This window comes from Lepisosteus oculatus, chromosome 3, assembly GCF_040954835.1.
Source record: "Lepisosteus oculatus isolate fLepOcu1 chromosome 3, fLepOcu1.hap2, whole genome shotgun sequence".
NCBI lineage: Eukaryota > Metazoa > Chordata > Actinopteri > Semionotiformes > Lepisosteidae > Lepisosteus > Lepisosteus oculatus.
In genome coordinates, this window is record NC_090698.1 from 2,159,719 (window position 1) to 2,178,890 (window position 19,172).

Here is a 19,172-nt window from a genome sequence, read left to right on the forward strand (position 1 = left end):
TTCACATGATGCAGATGGCCAGCAACAGGCACAACCTCAGAGCAGCATGTTGTGACTGTCTTTTTGTGCAAAGCAGCCTGTTGTTATGCATTGGTTTGCGAACTGATTACTGCAACTCCCTGCACACTTGGGTTTCTTAACACAAACTGCACAAGCTGCACAAACTTCAATATGTGAAGAATTCAGCAATCAGAATCCTGACCAGGTCTTGTACAAGTGATCACATTACTCCTGTCACGGAGTCCTTGCACTGGCTTCCTGTCAAGTGTTGAGTCGACTTCAAGATCCTCATCCTATAAGGCTCTACATGGCTCTGTATCTCAGTACCTGTCTGACATACTATCATCCTGCTCCCCTCCTTGCAACCTTCCTTCGTCTGACTCTGGTCTCCTGTCTGTCCCCCAAGCACGGCTACACTCTGGGGGTGAGAGGGCCTTCTCCTGCTGTGCCCCAAAACTCTGGAGCTCTATCCCCAAGGATATCAGAGAGTCAACATCCCTGAGCTCTTTCAAATCAAGACTCAAAACCACCTTGTTTAGAAGGGCTTTTATGTAATTGGTCTCTACTCATTTGCATCTTCTGCTGCATTTCTAATCTCTTGTGTTTATTTGTAATTTATTTATCTCCTGTTTTTGTTAACTGTTTTATTCAGTTTTAGCTTTTGTTCCTGTAAATTGCTTTGAGAAGCAACTTTTGAAGACGCTATATAAACACGATGATGATGATCATTACTGTTGTTGTTGTTATTATTATCATTAAAAACAAATAGTCAGATTGCTAGAACAATAGGATCTGTATGGGAAGCTGTTTTTTTTTTTGCCTGGAGCTCTGACCTGTCCTGCTGGCTTGGTTTGACAGCGAGCTGCTGGAAGACCTGGAGAGATGCAGTCAGGCAGCTGCCATCGCTGAGTGTTTCGTGGAAAGGGTGAGTGTCCTGGGGTGAGAGGGAGAAGATTCAAACTGCACAAAACAGTCCACACGGAAGGTTGCCTGGTCAAATCGTTTCAGAGCATACTCAGGTAATCGCAACAGCACATGGTTTTATTTCTTTGCAAAAGTAGCACAGCTGGTGACTTTAATAGCTTGAGGTTTAATAAGTGTTTAAACTGCACTGCACCTGAATCTGTCATCTGCCTTTTCCAAACCTTTCAGACCTCCCTGTGATGTGGCAGGAGGTGGCTTAGTGAGGAAGCCACCATCTTGGCTCAAGGCCACCTCCTGACAGGCCTGGGTTTTGAGCCAAGATGGTGGTTACCTCACAGAGTCACTGCTCAATATACCACTGCACCGCACCCCCTCAGTACCTCCCCCACCCCCCTCCAGAAAGAAAAAAGTAAGACACAAACAAAAAATTCGAGCCCTTTGGTGAGGAAATGGCTCATGCCAGATGCTTTCAGACAGGCGATCTCTCACGCTGCAGTGTGGTGAGCCATTCGGTCACAGCTGGCCGTCAGCGCAGAGGTGGCTGCACAGATTTCGGCACGCAGGCTGAACCCCTCATTGTGGTCTTTTTTTACTGCTTCCTCTCCTTCAAGCAGGACCTGGGAAACACCCTGGTATCCTCAGGCTCCCGCTGTGTGCTTTCAGTGAATGCGCCAGTGTTACCGCAAATGAGAAAATGGGAGTGGAAATGAGCTACCAAGAAGTACAGTAGATTCAATTAAGCAATTACTGGGTGTATTTTTAGCTGAGGTACAGTCTGACCTGCTCACCCGGGGAAGTCGAACTGATCTGAGCCCAGAATGTGCTTCTACACCAAGGAGCAGCTGGACTGCACGCCTGCAGGTCTGGGTAATAAATCATCGGTGTACACAGACGGGGAGCAGCGTGCTTCAATGCAGCCAGTTATTTTGTCCAATTCAGAGAGGACTGAACAGATCTGGCTCTGGAAGCCGCTGCAGTCGGGTAAACAAGCTTTTCTGCAGGGCCGGTCCTTCTGGCCGACACGCTGCCTGGTGCCAGCCCGCTCGGCCAGACCCCTCTGAGATCCGCTTTGTGTCCTGTGAAAAAAGAAAGCTGTGTTTGGCCCCTGTTTACAGATGCTGATGTCTGCCTCTCCCTCTGGTCTCCTTTTGCAGAGCGAAGCCTTCGACATTTACACCCTCTACTGCATGAACTACCCCAAGTAAGTCTCTCGCGATCTCTGCTTCCTGGTGGACCTGAAAACTGTTCCCTTCAATTCTCAGCTGTGAGCAGGCTGCTGTTACTCCTAAAGGACTGAGCTTTCCCACAGTTCTAAATCCGACCATGCTCGCTCTCCGAGCCGCAGTGCGAAAGTCTAGGATGGTCTCCAGAAAGTGGGAATGCCAGGGTAGTGGATTGCCGTGCTGGCAGGTGGTGAAGTGGCACCGGCACCTGTGGACTTGTGGGCTCAGCTAACCCCTCTCCTCTTCTCTCTGCCCCCCTCCCCACCTCGCTCAGCTCCGTGGCTGTTCTGCGGGACTGCATGAAGAACAACAGCCTGGTGCGTTTCTTCCAGGAGCGCCAGGCCACCCTCTCTCACTCCCTGCCTCTGGAGACGTACCTGCTGAAGCCCGTGCAGAGGATCCTCAAGTATCACCTTCTGCTGCAGGTCAGGAGAGGCAGGTCTCAATGGACCAAAAGCACAGGGGGGAGGCTTAGAGGTTATTTGTGGGCCCCCCCTGGAAAAAATTGCCAATGGCAAAGCCAGTCTCCCAGACTGCATGGCATGAGGTGCCACTTCCAAAGACAAGAGACGGCCGGCAGATGTTATATGGCCTTGTGTATTTAAGGCACGCACACACAGGAATGAAACCACAGTGAGGGATGCAGATGGTTGAAATCTGCTCACTGAGCGCTGAAGGAGATCTTTCTCTCCGAGTTTGGCTGGAGCCTTGCGCAGATGTGATGTGATAGGGGGTGGGCGTTAAATAACCATCAGGAGGCACAGCTGGCACTGATCTCTGTTTGCCAGCCTGAAGAGCTCCTCTGCTTTTCCTTGTTAAAATCTGTGTCTGATGTTCCGGACCGCAGCCAGAGCCTTGATCAGAGTGTGAGGAAGGGCCAACAGATGTATCCTCTTTGTGTACAGGAGCTCTCCAAACACTTCGACAAGAGCGAGCCTGGGTACGAGGTGGTGGAGGAGGCCATCATCACCATGACAGCTGTGGCCTGGTACATCAACGACATGAAGCGGAAGCAGGAGCACGCCGTCAGGCTGCAGGTGACGCGTCGAGGGGGGCTGAGCTCTCGGCTTCGCGGGTCTCAGATCGCCGCACACGTATCTGGCCAGCAGGGGGCGTGTCGAGAGGGGCTGAGCTCTCGGCTTCGCAGGTCTCAGATCGCTGCATGTGCATCATTGCGGTGATGGCTGGAACTGTGATAGAAATAATGTCCTCCTCTCCGGTCAGTAGAGATTGCTGTCTAGTGTTTATATTTTCTTTATAATACCTCTGTGAAGTTGTGGTTCTGTGGGTTTGTGAAAAGCTGAAGCTAAAGCGTGGAGTCTGAGAGGCTGTGCCTGCCGCTGGTCTCTGTTCGCAGGAGATCGAGAGCCTGCTGCTGAACTGGAACGGGCCGGACCTGAGCGGCTTTGGGGAACTGGTTCTGGAGGGTTCTTTCCGGGTCCAGCGGGTCAAGAAGGAGAGAGCCTTCTTCCTTTTTGACAAGATGCTACTCATCGCCAAGAAGAGGAATGAGAACTTTGTCTACAGCACCCACATTTTCGTAAGCGCCCTCCCTCCAGCTGGACACCCACCACGTGCACAGCGGCGCACACCCTACTGCGGCCTGAAGGACAGGGCAGCTCCTGGTCTTCACACCGCTGCAGTAGTTTAGACTGTCCGCAGCTCAGATTCACGTCTTCTCCAGCGCATGAGCAGATCAACATATCAACACAGTACAAACAGGGCTCTTGCCTGGCTTGCAGATTGTAGATTGTTTTAGTTTTTCTGTATTTTTGTCATTTCTATCCAGCTGCGACAACAATAAATAACACTCCCAGAACCGGGCAATGGTGTGCCATTAGAAAGCACGTGGTATTCACCTGTTACGGGCTGTCGGCGGTGTCTACCGAGGAGCGTGTGGTCCTGCGATTCTCACCCCTGCCTCTCTCTCCCAGTGCTGTAACCTGCTGCTGGCGGAGAACCTGAAGGACCCTCTGAGTTTCAAGGTGTCGGACCAGACCATCCCCAAGCAGCAGCACATTGTGCAGGTGGGGTCTGCTGGAGTGGGAGTGCGGGACTTCCGTAAGCAGGGGGCGGTCCCTCCACGGAAACTCCATCTGCCCATTCCCTCCATTTTCTGACAGCCAGGGCTCCCTTTCCCCAGCAACAGTCTCCAGCTGCTCCCGGGGGATTCCCAGCCCCCCCCCCCCCGAGGCCAGCAGAGAGATAAACAAAAACTCTTTTCCGGAGACACCAAAATCTCACCCCCTTTCAAGTCCTGAAGTGCCAGAACTGTTTGCTTTGGGTCAGCTTGCTCCCAGCGCGAAGCTCCCCCGCAGGGCGAGGAGAGACGAGTTAGGAAGACCTGCATGAGTGCCGCTCGCTGCCCTTGAGGGGACGAACATAAGAGGAGCCACTCGGCTCAGGCAGTCATTAGCAGCTAATCGATCTAATTGATCCGCCATTTCTTGAAAGAAGCCGGACAATCGGCTTCAACCACATGGCTGAGTGGCTTGTTCCTCACTCCCACAAGCCCACGAAGAATTCATCCCCTAAACCGGACCCAAATCAGTCCCCCACTTAAATCATGATAATCCTGAAATCCATTTGTTTCTATGTTTCACAAGCTCCCAGTCAGCAAATACAGCGGTACGCTAACATGAAAATTGGTAGTTTGATGTGTACATACTTCGCAGACAAAATAAGGTACAATAAACTGACACTTAAAAGATGCAAATCGTTCAGGCACTTCAAACTATTTCTGCTGGGTAATGTAATGTCCCTTATGAAATCTTTCTTCGGTGAATTTATCGTGGTGGTTTATCAGTTCCACTGCGGTTTTATCCAACTGTACTGCTGTGGTTTCCTGTGAGTTTAACCATTTGTTTACTGTTTACTGCTTCCTGTCCTGCACCATGTCAGCCTGGAACAGCATGGCATGGTGCTCCTGCGACAACCTGTAGTTGGGCACAGTGGAAGCAGACTGAAATATGTATATATATATCCATAAGATAGCCCTGCAGAACTACCATGTTACCAAGACAGAAGTACCAAAAATCATCGTGCAGAATCTACGAAGGTGTCATTCGATGAGTGGTGTAACGGTGATCTCTCTGCAGGCCAAGAACCAGGAGGAGAAGAGGCTGTGGCTGCACTACCTCAAGAGGTTGATTGTGGAGAATCACCCAGCCTCCCTGCCACAGAAGGTCAGTGTGCTCAGGCAGATACAGGCACGATCGCGACACAGCAGCACCGCTCTCTACTAGACCGACCCTCTTATCCAACGTATCTTACATTACCAGCCATTTATACCGGAGCGATTTAGGTGAAGTAGTTTGGTCAAAGCTGCAACAGCAGTGTCTCACCTGGGACTAGAACCTGCAACCTTCCAGTTTCCGAAGCCTGGATCCTCAGTGCTGTGCCATGCTGCTGTTTAACTGCTACAGGCTGAGGCTGGGGCTGAGTCGCCTGTTCGGGGAGTGTTAATACAGGCATCAAGCAGTGACATGTGGGGAACATGGAGAAGGCTTGCCCCTGGCATTGCTGTGTGGCAGCACTTGATTGCCTTTAAACCCAACAGGCACCATGCTCGACCACAGTGCCTGCAGTGCTAAAGGAGATCAATCTGCTTCATTGTCAATCACCCGGTCTTTCAGTCCTTCTTCAGGCCCTGGCAATTGGCTGCCTGGGTTTATCAGATTGAACACATTAACTTTTTAAATATAAGAGGGATTAATTTCAGTAGTAGAGCCCGGTCTACAGATGCATTCAATTAGGAACTGAGTTTTAACTACTGTCAGGAACACGTGACAGCGTTTCTACTAGTTGAAAAAACACAGTGGAGTCCTACTTTGCAATTAGTGCGATTATTATTGGTCATTGATGTATAAATTATTATTAATGCAATTATTGTTTCCTCTTTCTCATCTAAATGACGAGTGCAGAACCTCATGAAGAATCTCTGCGCACCACTCGTATTAGTACACAGGTTCAAACATTGCATAGATAAATGTGTATACTGTATATACATTATTATAGGATTTGTTTTGAACACTGTCCACTGTCTCAGTGCTGTGAAATGTCAGACAGACTTCAGAAAGAAGCACTTTGGAAGAAACAGCATGGTAAAAGTAGAGTAGAGTGCAGTAAAGTGATGTGACATCATGGTAAAATGGTATAAACTAGTGATAGGAAACATGCAGCCTGGGGAGACATACTGTATGGAGGTCATGAAGGTATTCTTGGAATAAATCCATTTTATTAACACCACCTTCAACCTTCAGAAGACTGGTACACATTTTGGGTGATTGGCGTCTTTGGGCTTCTCACTACTGCAGTGTCCTGGGATAACCCTGTTTTAATTCTGGTTGCCCATCACTGGTTTACAAATGAGAAGTCACTGAGACACAGAGCACACACATGGTGCCAGTGATGAAAAACCATGGGAAATATACAAAAACAGGGCACAGAGCTATCTGTAGGAAATGTTTTCATGAGGCGTGAGATAGTAGTGTGCTTGAAGACCGGGCATTCCTTCCATGAAGCGTAAGAATGCAGAAACTTTTTCTGGTTCTCATGGTAAATTATTATCCATGCCAAGACAGGAGGCAAGCCTGTCAAGTGCACAAATACCACGCTGTTGAGGAAGCGAAGTAGGAAATTTAAGGCAGGTTAAAAAAATGTAGGAATGGGTGTCTTAATCCTGTCCCCTTCTCAGCCGTTCTGTGTTCCCCAAAAACTCGTCCTGTCCAGGCATCTTGATGCTGTGCTGCCTCCTAATGGCCAAACACTCTCACTGCACGGTTTTCACCATTCTGGTTGCGCACTGCGCAGACGAATGAAAGACAGAGTTATCTCTTTTTCTAAATTCCCAGCATTTTCTGACACAAGGAGCAAGATCCCTTTCACTTTGCATCGCCGCAGAAGCTGTGCTGTCGAGCTGGCTGTAACTCTGTATTGGCCTTACTTGTGTCTTTCCCCTTGTTGTCTTTTGCAGGCCAGACAGGTGCTTGGTGACAGCTGTTGCCCATGTGAGTATTGCTGTTGCTCATTTGTAATCTGTTGTCTTCTCCTGATTTTACCTGAAGACCTTTTCCCACATTCTCTCCACTTATCCGTTAGCTGTCCTCAGAAATATGCGTATTCCTGGCAAGGCTCATGGCAACCTAGAGCTCAGCCCAGAAACCCAGGGGTGCTGGATGCCAGTTGTGCTAAGGGCACACTCAGGCAGAAACGCCAGTTCCCTCAGCCGCAATGTCTGTGAGAGGTGGGAGGAAGTCAGAGAACTGTGAGCGCAGGCAAACCATGTAAACACCACACAGAAGGTGTCCTAGTCTGTAACTGAACACAGGATCCAGGACAAAAGCAAATGTTACTCCCCTACCTTTTTCACCACAGCCGTGAGGTCTTATGGCCATCAGTCACTTGCTGAACATGTCTCCATTACCAATACAAGTATTTAAAGACAGCTGGGTTAGCGTCTTAAAAATCAACAGTGAAAACTCAATGTACTCAACAGGAAAGTCAGTTCATCAATTTAAAACTGAGAACAGGAAGCACTTCTTTACACAAAGGGTTGTGGGAGTGTGAAACTAGTTGCCCAGCCATGCTGTCGCAGCCGATACCCTGGATCCTTCAAGAAAGGGCTGGATGAGATCCTGGGATCAGTTAACTGCTGACTACCAAATGGAGCAGCTTGGCTGAACGGCACGCTCTCGTTTGTCACCTTTCTAGTGTTCTCATGTCTTTATTTTGTGTTTTGATGGACAGTTCCCCCTGCTCTCCAGTTTGATCACGAGCCCAGTAAGAAGCCAGCCGCCTCCCCCCGCCTGGATGATTCGAGGGGCTACCACCGGGGGAGGCGCCAGTCAGGTCTGTCCTGCCACCTCTGCCCCCCCTGTCGCCCCTGTGTTTCAGCCCTGTGTTTACCAGCCTTCTGCACAGCACCTTGGTAACAGGAAGTGATGCAGCAAATGGTCACATGACCACTCCCAGGAGGCTGGTGACAACTGATGTTTTTTTTTTGTTGTTGTTGATTTGTGTGTGACAATTCAAAAGGGATGCACATGACAGTATTTTGACAGTCCCTCACAGTGCTTGTGAGGGACACACGCGGTGCACGTGCACAGCCAGAACAGTTGCTCTTCACTGTGCTTTACCTTCAGTTTCCTTTTGGCACTGTTTTCCACTCTGCCGACAATGACCTGACAGTGCCACTAATCTTCCACTGCAGGAGCTACACGGGTTTGTTAGGGAGTGCGATGATGTTAGTGTGGAGAATAAACAGCGACTGCTTCTGCCCTTTCCGTCTTAACCCCTTGCGTCTCGTCCGCAGAGCCCCCGGAGTTTATATACACCCCCGAAAAGGCCAAAAAAAGCTTCCCTCTGCTCCTGGAGGGCAACATGCCGTATAGAAGAGGCCGGAGGCAGTCTGGTGAGTCCTAGCAAGACCAGTCCTCATTCCTGGTCTGTGTGCTTTCCACACACTTTTGGTAGATTGGCTCTTACATGCAGAAGATGTCAGCACAGGAGTGATTATGTCCCAGTGGTTCTGATTACTATATGTGGTTGAGTCTTCTATCAGGAATTCCTGCAAATGCAGGGCGCTGTGTAAGTGAACTACACCGGTCCTGTTTTGTGCTACTCATATTGTGCATATCCAGGTTTCTAATATTATGGCACTTGAGTAAAATTCTGACTTAAAACACAAGCCAGACCTGGGGGAACTCACACAGAATGCAATCGAAAGTATTATTCAGGAGCAAGAAGAAGGACATACTCCCTTCTTAAAAATGGACAAACATCTCAGGCAAGGAGTCCAGTCCTGGTGAATCTGCAGGCTTCTTAGAGAGCGGTCAAGTAAATTGGTCCAGCTGGTTTCGGCTGATTTAGCTGGTCTGGAATTAAAACCTGCAGACACACACCTGCCCCCCAGAACCGGGATTGAACCTCCCCGGTCTGTCACATAGCTATGCTGTGCACGTTTATGTGAAAGATTCCTTCAAGAAACTTCCTTCTCTTAAAAAGACAAGTCTAAAAATATGTGTAAGGACTGGCCTGTGCCCTCTTGACTCTCCACTGCTTTCAGGGCTAAACACCAGAAATCATGGCTCGTTGTGAATCTCAGGGACTTTGTTGTTTTGCAGCTCCTGCAAAAGACATTGAGACAGCCTATCAGCAGAGCTGTAAGTCTGTTTGCTGTTATCGTTTTCTAGTGTTGAATATTTGAGAGTTTGAGTATTATTGCATATTACTGTAGTCCAGCATCCAGCAGCTTTTCTAGGTCTCTTTAAATCATCACTATCTGGAGACCTGGTCCAGCTAATCTCATGATCTCCTCAATCAGGGCATTAAGGTTTAGTGACAGTGTGGGCCTCCCTGGCTGGAGCTTGGTACCCCTGCTGTAGTAAAACGTGACACTGTTGTATAGGATGTGCTAAATGTCAATGATATTGACCCTTTGCTCCATACAAAAGCTGACCTCTGACCTTTCTTCTGTTCCTTCTCCCGTCCTGTGTGCTGTTGGTGGGGCGATCTGACTTCCAGTGAGGCTGAAGGTGAGCTCACTCGTACGTCTGAAGGGGCGGTGCAGGAGCTGAGATTGGGAAAGCCCACGCTGACAGCTCTACTGTCAGTTCTGATATGTTTCCACTGCAGAGAATTGATAGAATAAGCCTTTTCTGCTGTAATTCTCTAAGGTGCTTGTTGTCGCCTGGGAAGATCATCTCTTTATACTGGCGTGCTGCGCAGGTTTATGTCAGATTTCACAAGAAACACTCTGGGAACACAGTCTTGACTGGGATGTCGGTAGCTGAGGCTGAGCTTGAAGAGGGGAAACGAGAACGTTACTATCCTCTGACGGCAGTCCAGCCGTTCAGTTGGCCCTGATCTCTCTGTCTGTGTTGCGCGCAGCAGGCTGGCAGCGAGGGGGAGCTGTGCCCGGGCGCGGATGGCATGGGCTCCTCGGGCAGCGCCAGCACGCTGGCCTCCTCCGTCATCGAGGTGGAGGCCGGGCGCGACGACCTCGGACTGGGCCCGGAAGGGGACATCGCTCCGCCCACCCTGTCCATCACCGAGGAGATCTTGCAGTTCATCAGCCAGAGCCGGGCCCGGGAGGGCATGACGGACTGCCAGCTGGAGAGGGTGAGTCGCACACCAGCGAGTTTCCTTTCCTTCACGCCCCTGTGCCACTTGTCTGTCTACAGGGCATGATGTACAGAAGAAAAACACAGTCACAGAAATCAGAACAGGAGAACACAGAGATGAGGCCAATAGCCCCTTGTCGTGTGGCTTGTTTTGAGTAGCTAGTTTATTTTAGAATCCCTTTGAAGGATGCCAAGGCAAACAAAACGGCATTTGGGTGAGCTTTGGGATTTTGAATAGTTGAGTTGGTCTCAATTCAAGACCAACATGCTTCGTGTTTCCTTTTAAATAGGACCTGTTCATCGAAGCCATTCTTCTTGTCATTGAAGGCCATTCAATTCAATTCAATGTATTTTTTTAAATAAAAATAAAGGCCTTTCTTATGCATTGTTCAGTTTTGCATAAGTACCACAAATGTGCAGAGCAACCTCTGCCTGGAATGATGTCTCCTCAACCATTTTGCAATATCTCTGGAAGTATAGAGGGCAGAGGCCTAGTTTAGGGGTTAAAGTCAAGCTAATGTATACTGTAAGTACCATAGTGCAGGGGTGCTCATGGTTGTATTATGTTCTTTTCCACTTGATTTATCCTGCCCCCGTATTTTACCCAATGCTACATAAATTACAAGGGAGCACAATAATAGGCTCCACATGTACCGTGCAAAGGAACACTGCAGTGCAATCAAGATGGTGCAGGCAGAGGAGTCTGGAGAATGTGACAGGGATTGGGGAAACAGAACCCAGTCTTGGGAGTCCATGGCCTCCACCACAGTGGAGTAAATTGAAAAAAAAAAGGTTGTAGAGTGAGGTGTAGGTGCAACAAGACAGCCAGGCTCTTTGATCTGTGTAATCAAGAAAACCTTTGAATTTGGCAGGATCAGACGCAAATGGAGCCAGTGAATGAAAACTCAGCTGCTGAAGAGCTGTGTGCCGCAGAGCAGGAAGAGCATGAGGAAGAGCTCTGTCTCTCTCTAGAGACCGTCGGGGCCGAGGAAGAGGACGGCCAGGAGGAGCTAAGAGCCGTGCCCCCGCTGACAGATGAAGAAGTTCAGGTCGAGGAAGGAGAGCCTCCTGCTGCAGTCAGCGAGTCTTCTGAAGAGGAGGACCCGAGGAAAGGGGAGTCTGTGTCTTCCCCTTTGCACAGGCTGGACGAGATGGGGACCGAGGAAGAGCCTTCAGCTGTGACAGCGAACCCAGGAAGCTCTACAGAGCCTGAGGAGGAGGAGGAGGCTGCTGAGCCCACGCTTGAGGCTGAGCTGGAGCCGCAGCAGGAAGGGGTGGCCCCACACCCCACCCTCCCTGGCAGCGCCAGCTCCTACCCAGCCTGCGGCGAGGATGAACCCGAGAACCAGCGCCCAGCAGAAGGCCTGGCAGGCCACAAGCCGCTGAATTATGCAGAGGCATTGGTAGGAAGTGGGCCAATGCCTAAAAAGGAAGCCATGTTGACCAAAAACGACCGGATGATCATCGAGAAGATAAGAAACTACTATGAGACGGCAGAGGTTAGCGGTGGCACCCTGCAGAGGAGAGACAGCATATCCTTCATTCCCACTGGACTGGTCAAAGACTCTGTTTCCCGATTCGACATCTTTGGGCAGCAGGACAGCCTCTGTGAGTCGGAAAGCAGCCGGTCGGAGGCGAGCGAGATGGATCTCTCCTCTCCGCTCACCCCTCTTCTCCTGCCAGCCACCGAAGACTCGGAGCTGGAGCTGAGCGGGTCTCTCGGTCTTAGTGACTGCGCTTTTGTGGAACGGGAAGGGACAGGCAAGGAGTCCTGGGACATCCGAGAGGAAGACAGTGGCTCTGTCACAAAGCCTGAGCCAGAGCTGGCGTTCCAGTCCTGCACGGAGCTGATGAAAGTGTGGAAGGAGAAAGAGAAGAGGCTGAGCTGCAGCGAGGGAGGAAGGCGATTCGGTTTCAGAGTCAAGCGAGCCACAGATGGAGAAGCCCCCAGCAATCAAACAGCAGCCCCTGCAAACGGGCCGCTGGTGCTCGTAGAGAATGTGGAAACGGGAAGAGAGGACGTGGTTGTCCCCAGGCAGGACAGCGAAGACAGCGAAGACCGAGACGGGAAGGACCTGAGGGAACTGGACACGTTGAAGAACAAAATCGTTCACAAATCCACGCCTTGCGGGGATTCGGAAAGCACTCCGAGCCAGGACCCCCCCAGAGCAAAAGAGGAGCCCTACTCCAAGCACGCAGGGGTGACCCTTTGTGGGGCGCTCGAGAGGCCTCTCTACAGCGTGCCCCCGGACGTCACCGGGATCAGCCTGCACGAGGGAGGAGACGTGTGCCTCCCGGAGAACTCGGAGAAGATCCTGAGCAGGGTGCAGGTACTGGCCCGCATGTACAGTGCCAAGATCGGACGCATGAAGACGCCGCTCCACAAGAAGGTGTGGGAGGCCAGGGGGCCGGGGAGGCGAGAGGACCTCGGAGAGGCCAGGGCTGACCCAGCCTGGAGGAGGCCAGCGGCCCAAACCACCGCGGGTAAGCAGCCTGTCGCCGACAGCTCCCAAACACACTCCAGCTCGGCTCGCCCTGGGCCTGCAGCCACACACAGGGCCACCCGCAAACTTAACATCTCGGCAGACGCTCGGGGGGCTCGTTTCACTGCGAATAAACTGAATAAATTCATCTGAAGTGGCGGTGTTTGTTTTTGACGGAATGGCTTTGCTTTGTTCTGAGGACGTTAAAGAAAGATCGGGATAGGCAATAAAAACTGATTTAAAGTCGGACTAGAGTGTGTCCACCCCCATATAGTCCACACTGACCCCATTTGTTAATGCGTCAGTCAATTTTTAATATACATTGAAGCGCTTCGATGGAGTTTATTTAACTAAAGTTCGGGAGGGATGACAACAACCACGCTCAGTCATTCCCAGCCGTCAGCGATTAGCAATCACTCCCTTCGTCCTTCCTCCACCGAATGCTATAAATACCAAATGCGATATCTCTCTCTCCCTCGCGTGCGACTTTCGCATCCCACCTCCACCCCAAGTCCACCTCTGCAGCTGCCCCTTGGTTACCTCGCGGGGGGTCCTGGCCTCCTCGTCCTATGGCCAGGAGGTCGGCCCTCAGCCAAGCGGGTTAAGCCAAATATCCACTCCACAATAGTTCGCCACGCTTTGATTTTGGGGCGTTGTCATTCCTCATGAAACGAAAGAACCACCAAAAAAGAGTGTTTATGCCATTGTATAGGCTTGATGAAGCCTACATTGAAACTGGGGTTTACAGTTCTGGCAAGGGATGCGGGAGATTGTTGACACTGACAAGAGCAGGGCATGATGGGGAATACCCAAAGACAGGAGTCAATGCATGCTGACAAGTCACTGATATGTGTGTGCAGTGTGGGCGATCACAAGGGCCCATCCAAACGCCAGATAAGGGAGGAATGGGGTTTGGGCGTAACTAAAAACCTTGTGTGGAAGGTTTCCGCTGGGCTTTCCTTTGATCTCTTTTATCTTAATATACTCTGCATTTTCTAATGTTCTACCTGTGCCAACTCGTCGGCTTTATCATTCTGATTCCCTCAGACAAGTCACAAAGAAGACTCAGGTCACACGAATCGCTTACTTTGTCTAAAAAGCATGTTCTCCTGCCCTCTTTTCTCCATCAGGACGTCCCATGGTGCCCAGAGAGCCGCAGCTGTATGGGCATGTCCTCATCCGAGAGCAGCTGTCCCCCACCTACCTGCAGGAGAGCAGGTGCATCGTCTCCGCACCCCGGAGCAGCGCCTCAGCTCTGGAGCCCTCCAAGACTTTGTTGCATCCTCTTCCATCTCCTTTTGAACCACCTGAAGGAGATGCAGAGATCCAGGAAACACCCTCCTTGGATTGCAGTCCTGAGATAGGTCTACCCAGCTCTGAGCAAGCACCACCATCCAACAGCACGGACTCCTCCCCAGACACTCCTCCCCCAGGAGCTCCATCCCCCAGAGCTTCGGAAGTTAACCAGGCCTCAGAGATCAACTTAAAAGACAAGCTCGAGGTTCTTCAGGACGTAACTCTGACAGATCAGTTTGGTTCAGGATCTTGGCTGTCATCGGCTGAAGCTGACAGTCCGGCATGTGCTCCAGGAAATTCATCGGAAGCCGGTCCAATGCCCTTGAAAGAGACTTTTGATAGTCCAGTGGCCTCTGGAAGTGGAGACCCCACTTTGGCATGCCCTCTTCCTCTGGTGTGTGAAGAAGTGAACAAATTGTTATCCAGCACAACAGTCCTAGAAGGCTCTCTGGCTTCCTCTTCGGATCAGGTCCAGGCCCGGGATGAGTTTCATACTCTGCGAGAGGAGGATGATCTGCCCTACCGGAGTGCTGAAGGGGAAGGATGTAAACTCAGTTCTGAAGATAAAGACAGTTGCCAGTCATGTTTAGGTGCACCAGAGTGGGAGAGCGACATCACTATAAGCACATCAAATAGCGGGGAACAGCACGCCAGCAACAGGGGTGCATTGGCATCATGTCAGGTGGTGCAGAACCATACTGATGTTCCTGAAGATGCAGCGGAGTGTGTCAAACAGCCGTCCCCTGCTACTTCCTTGTCATCATGCCTCCCATCTGTCCCCGAGGACTCCGCCGTTTTCACTTTGACATTCGCACTGGGTGATGGAGCTTGTGATGACCATCAGGCCGGTCAGAATGATGAGTCCTCCGTATCTCCACAACACACTCTGCCTCTGGAGGATGCTGGAGAAGGGACTCCATTGGCATCTCCGATAGTACTGTTGCCTGCAACGTGTGCAGTGAAGGAGATTTTGGGGTCAGACCTTCAAGGCACTACGAGATCTGACCCACTCCAAGAAAAGGACGGGCTTCCTCAAAACCAAAGCTTAACAGCTCAGACAACTGATGAGGACTTGTCAGATACACAGCCCTCAGATTCGTCATCTTCAGAGCTTCTGCCAAAGTTCACCAGCCAAAGACCCCTTAACTTACCCACCACACGAGGCAGAAGAAACCTGGCTCTGAGCCTGGAAAGACAGGGGTTGTCTGTCCCTAACCCAAGGTGTGTTCCTCCACTTTCTGACTTCGCAGTTGAGATAACAGGACATTCTAAAGATGTGGATAGATGGCCCACTTAAAAGAAGTTCTAATATTCAGATTTATAAGGAAATGTAGTAGCACAGTGTTGCACTTACGTTTTTGAGGGCATGTTACATTTTCCGTTCAACATGTTTGAGTCTGAGGTTTTGCCTGATACCTAGATCGTTTGTTCTGTTCATTTTTGTAGGGTGTGGTGAACGACTGCAAAATGACAAAGTACCAAGAAGGCTAAAGCTTTGTGTATCTTAAACTTAAAACTGTGCTTTTGCATGATTGGCAGTACAGTCGGATTCCCAATGGGTTAACTAGACTTTTTCCTTTCCTCTCATTCCAGGTACCCTGAAAGCATCAGAGATGACGTTTTTCCCGATACATCCCTGAGAGTTACAGGACACTCCCAGACTAGAAAACCAAATTCCCAATACTTACAGACCCCCTCAGGGAATACAATAAATCCCCCATCTGCCAATAGCCACGCAAACGTGCCGTCTGCATTTATCCCTGGAGTTCGTCTTCGGTCACACTCTCCAATGAGAAACATCCATCCTCCATCTGCTTCGTCCAGCTCCAGTGCTCTGGCCAAGTCTTTGGCAGCTTCCTGCATCAGCCAGACTTTAAGTCAGACCCTTGCTAGAAGGAGTGCCAGACTGCAGTCTGTTCTTCCAGGAAGCTCAAATACAAAGAACCCTTCTGCGTCTCTACCTCCTGCTTCTGGATCGGGTCTGAGGTTTAGGTCCCCTTCACCCAGACCAAGCTCCCCTTCGGGATCTCCACAGAGCCCCAGTATTCCAGGTACACCCAAGACTGAATGTTCCTTCCCAGGAGACCCTTCCACAACAAGGAGTGGAAGCTCCCATCCTTCATTGTCCAGGACAAGCCCATCTCCCATGCTGTCTCCTCCACCGTATCGGAGCCAGAGGTCCATATCACCTGTAGCATCAGTTAGTCTCCAGCAGGTTCCTACCCCACCACAGTCAAGATCCCTTGCCTTAGAGCTTTTAAGTCACAGTAATTCAAACAATAACAACAATAAGGCATCCTCAGCAAGCCTAGGACAGGGAGTGTGCTCCCCAAATTTGGCAAGAGCTTCCATTTCTTCCCACAATCGAGCAGCCAGACCATTCTCTTCTGCCTCAGAGCCCAGTTCCCGGGTCCAGTCTCCTTCCCCATCCTGCGCCAGAATCTGCTCGCCGCCTCCCGCCCTGCTGCCACAGGCACAGACACGAGACTGCGCCACCTTGAAAGCCAAGCCCCCCCACCCCTCCCACCCCAGAGGGCCTCGCTCCTTCACCCCTCTGTCCCTCTCTCAAAACCGCTCAGGGTCCTCCTCCACCTGCTCCTCGCCTCCTTGCACCAGCCCTCGAGTCACCTCCCCGTCCCCCCTAGGGGTCCCTCCGAACACAGGTGCGCACCCTCAGACCCTCCGGAGACCACGAGGGAACAGCCTGCCCTTCATCGGCCGGACGGATGGGCCTCCCAGCCCTTCGCAGATCACTGGGAAGATCTCTTGGGGAGATGGCGGTCCTGATGCTCGGAGGTCCCTGAGTGTTGATCATGATCCAGGGCCGGTTAGCCCCAGGAGGACCTGTAGCAGCCCCCCTTGTCTCAGCCCGGTGTCCCTGTCTCCAACAAGGCAGGGCCCTCACAAGAGCAGCACCAGCATACAGGATTACACCAGCATTGCCTGGCCGTACATCCAGGAACTGTTGACCAAATATGATTCGTCCGATTTGGGAGATTGCCCTCAAAGACCCAGTGAGGACTCGCTGTCGTCGGGCTGCCCTGAGACCAGTTCGGAAGACCCGGATCTCTGTGACACCAGTTTCAGGAGCAGCATCATCTGCGCCTACGTGAACAGCAAGCCCCTCTCCCAAAGGGGCTCGTCCGAAACACCCGATCCGTGCATGGATGGCGAAGACGGAGACTCTGGTCAGGCCCGTGGCAGAGGCTCAGTAAAAACAAGCTACGCCACCACGGTTAACCTCCAGATCGCAGGCAGTGGAAGGATCACGTCCTTCAGCAACGCACAGGTCAGCCTGACCCAAACTCTGGCACCGGCGTCGGACAGCCAGAGCACGAGACGGGTCAACGGATGTAATGTTGTTGCGTCTCCGAACTGCAAAAGACTCTGATGGGTGATGATGCAGGCTGAAGCTTCCTTCTTATTTCAGTCCAGAAGTGACGTCCCTCGTTTAATACTATCTTTTGATGATGTTTGCTCTTTTTTACCACCCCTAATGACGTGAAAGAACCGGATTTTATGTTTTACGTCCAGTTGAAGGGGTGCAGTACATTCCCATTCCAGCTTTTAGAGTAAATCTTATACCGGCTCTTATTTATGAAGTGGTTTTGTTTTCCCTGTCTGGCACTTATTGCTGTTTCCTCATTTGGCACAAGGTCTTTAGGCTGAGAGTGGGTCTGACGTGTCTGTGATATGAACTCGTATTTCAGGCTAAACTGAGATGTTAATGTTTTGTGTATTAGAAATGAAACTGGGCATAAAATGGCAGAAGGGGGAACTTCTCTACAAACTGAACAAAACTGACTAATGCAAGAGGTGAACTCTCAAAAACACGGAGAAAGGGGGCCATGTCTGCTTTGATGAAAGTGAGAAAAAAGCAATCCTACAGTATCTTTCCTCTGGGTAGAGGCATCATCAATTTCCACAGCGTTCCCAGAAGGTCATTTTCAAAACTTACTCTGCACAGTGAGACAGACAAAGGTGTCTCATAGTTACTCACCCAGACACGTTGTTGAATCCACTACATGGGGACCATTGGAGATTCAACAGCTCTTGGTATGCCTGGGCCAGCTCAGGTGAGGTGAGGTGGGGTGCCTCGGTTCTTTTATTTACCCCTTCGGTTGCTGTGTCACCCATTTAATTTCATGATTGTGGCCATTGCTGGTGTGTCATGTCAGGCTCAGGACAGTTTCCTAACTTTTTATTTCCAAAAACCAGACATCTAAAGTGATTTAAAGGGACCAGCTGTTTACTTATGAAATCTGGGGCATTTTTGGTTGCAGTGGCCCTGAACCCACATGCCCTGTAGGGGGGGGTCATTCATCACGACTTCTTCTGAAATTCCAAAACTCTTTTCAGGGACGATACCAATATCCAGAGGCACGAGCAGCCATCACAGAGCCAACAAGCAGTGTAGAGTCTGTGTTCTGCATTCATTTGCACAGGGTGGCAGCTCAAGCCTTCCCATTGGGTCTGGCTTCCTGCTTGCCCTGTACCTTCTCCCTGATAACAAGCCATCGCATTCCTCACTGCCCACCTCCTATTTTGCACCATCTGCAAGTTAGCAGAATTTGTCAGTATTGGGTTTGAATGTTCAGTATTGTCTGTTTTTCATTTTTGTCGCTTTGACTGCCTCACTCATGTTGTGTTGTGTGTTTATCGTGAAGTGGATAATACTGTAAAAAAGGGAACAATTAAAAAGCCTAGGAATTCATTATTAATGTTATCGACTCGTGGTTTCATGTGGCGTTTGTGTACGTCTGCAGGCGATGAACGAGAGGAAGAGCTGTTTCTCCCTGCGACGTCAGCACACAATTCAAATCCAGCATCAAAACAAAGCTATTTGCACCAATTCATTATGAGCGCAATATTTTTCTTCTTTGTGAAATAAAAACTGTTCTATCCAACTTTATCTCGCGATCTCTTGGTTTTCTGGATCAGACAATGATTTAGAGTCTCAGCCAAAGCCATGGAACAACGTGGCTGCTCATTTCTTTTCTAGGAGGGGGTTGGTTTTACATCAGCTTGCAGAGGACGTCAGAGAAGTATGTGCATGTCTGTGTTCCAGCAAGGAGAGACGAGTTATTTGTTCAGCAAGTACTGAAAACCCTGAAATTAGTTAT

General features: G+C 50.4%; 2 protein-coding genes across 4 annotated transcripts in view; both read left to right on the plus strand.

The window, feature by feature from the left end:
* The window catches only part of plekhg2 (pleckstrin homology domain containing, family G (with RhoGef domain) member 2), a 43,305-nt gene extending 33,749 nt beyond the window's left edge, over positions 1-9,556 (plus strand). Inside the window, exons 5-15 of one of the 2 annotated variants that reach the window (XM_069187741.1) lie at positions 859-925; positions 2,079-2,125; positions 2,422-2,572; positions 3,053-3,184; positions 3,505-3,687; positions 4,082-4,174; positions 5,246-5,332; positions 7,123-7,156; positions 7,896-7,997; positions 8,461-8,559; positions 9,272-9,554. In XM_069187741.1, coding sequence (XP_069043842.1) covers positions 859-925; positions 2,079-2,125; positions 2,422-2,572; positions 3,053-3,184; positions 3,505-3,687; positions 4,082-4,174; positions 5,246-5,332; positions 7,123-7,156; positions 7,896-7,997; positions 8,461-8,559; positions 9,272-9,354 — 1,078 coding nt within the window. In that variant the 3' untranslated portion in view covers positions 9,355-9,554. Of the gene's footprint in view, positions 1-858; positions 926-2,078; positions 2,126-2,421; positions 2,573-3,052; positions 3,185-3,504; positions 3,688-4,081; positions 4,175-5,245; positions 5,333-7,122; positions 7,157-7,895; positions 7,998-8,460; positions 8,560-9,271 lie in introns of both variants that reach the window. The other variant, XM_069187742.1, reaches the window with a different exon arrangement.
* Positions 9,557-9,584: 28 nt separating this feature from the next.
* Positions 9,585-18,956, plus strand: LOC138237883 (mucin-2). 2 transcript variants are annotated; one of them, XM_069187740.1, is made up of 5 exons: positions 9,585-9,682; positions 10,041-10,268; positions 11,143-12,754; positions 13,884-15,270; positions 15,643-18,956. In XM_069187740.1, the coding sequence occupies exons 2-5, from the start codon at positions 10,080-10,082 to the stop codon at positions 17,438-17,440; spliced, it is 4,986 nt and encodes a 1,661-aa protein (XP_069043841.1). In that variant the 5' UTR covers positions 9,585-9,682; positions 10,041-10,079; the 3' UTR covers positions 17,441-18,956. The 2 variants fall into 2 exon arrangements, with proteins under 2 accessions (XP_069043841.1, XP_069043840.1); XM_069187739.1 differs by having other exon boundaries at positions 9,599-9,682; positions 10,038-10,268.
* The last annotated feature ends 216 nt before the right edge of the window (positions 18,957-19,172 follow it).

Bases quoted from the DNA above. Each gene is read 5' to 3' on its own strand.
- LOC138237883 (XM_069187740.1), top strand. From the start codon at position 10,080: ATGGGCTCCTCGGGCAGCGCCAGCACGCTGGCCTCCTCCGTCATCGAG. The intron at 10,269-11,142 runs GTGAGTCGCACA...TGAATTTGGCAG, and splicing joins CGGACTGCCAGCTGGAGAGG to GATCAGACGCAAATGGAGCC. The intron at 15,271-15,642 runs GTGTGTTCCTCC...CTCTCATTCCAG, and splicing joins TTGTCTGTCCCTAACCCAAG to GTACCCTGAAAGCATCAGAG.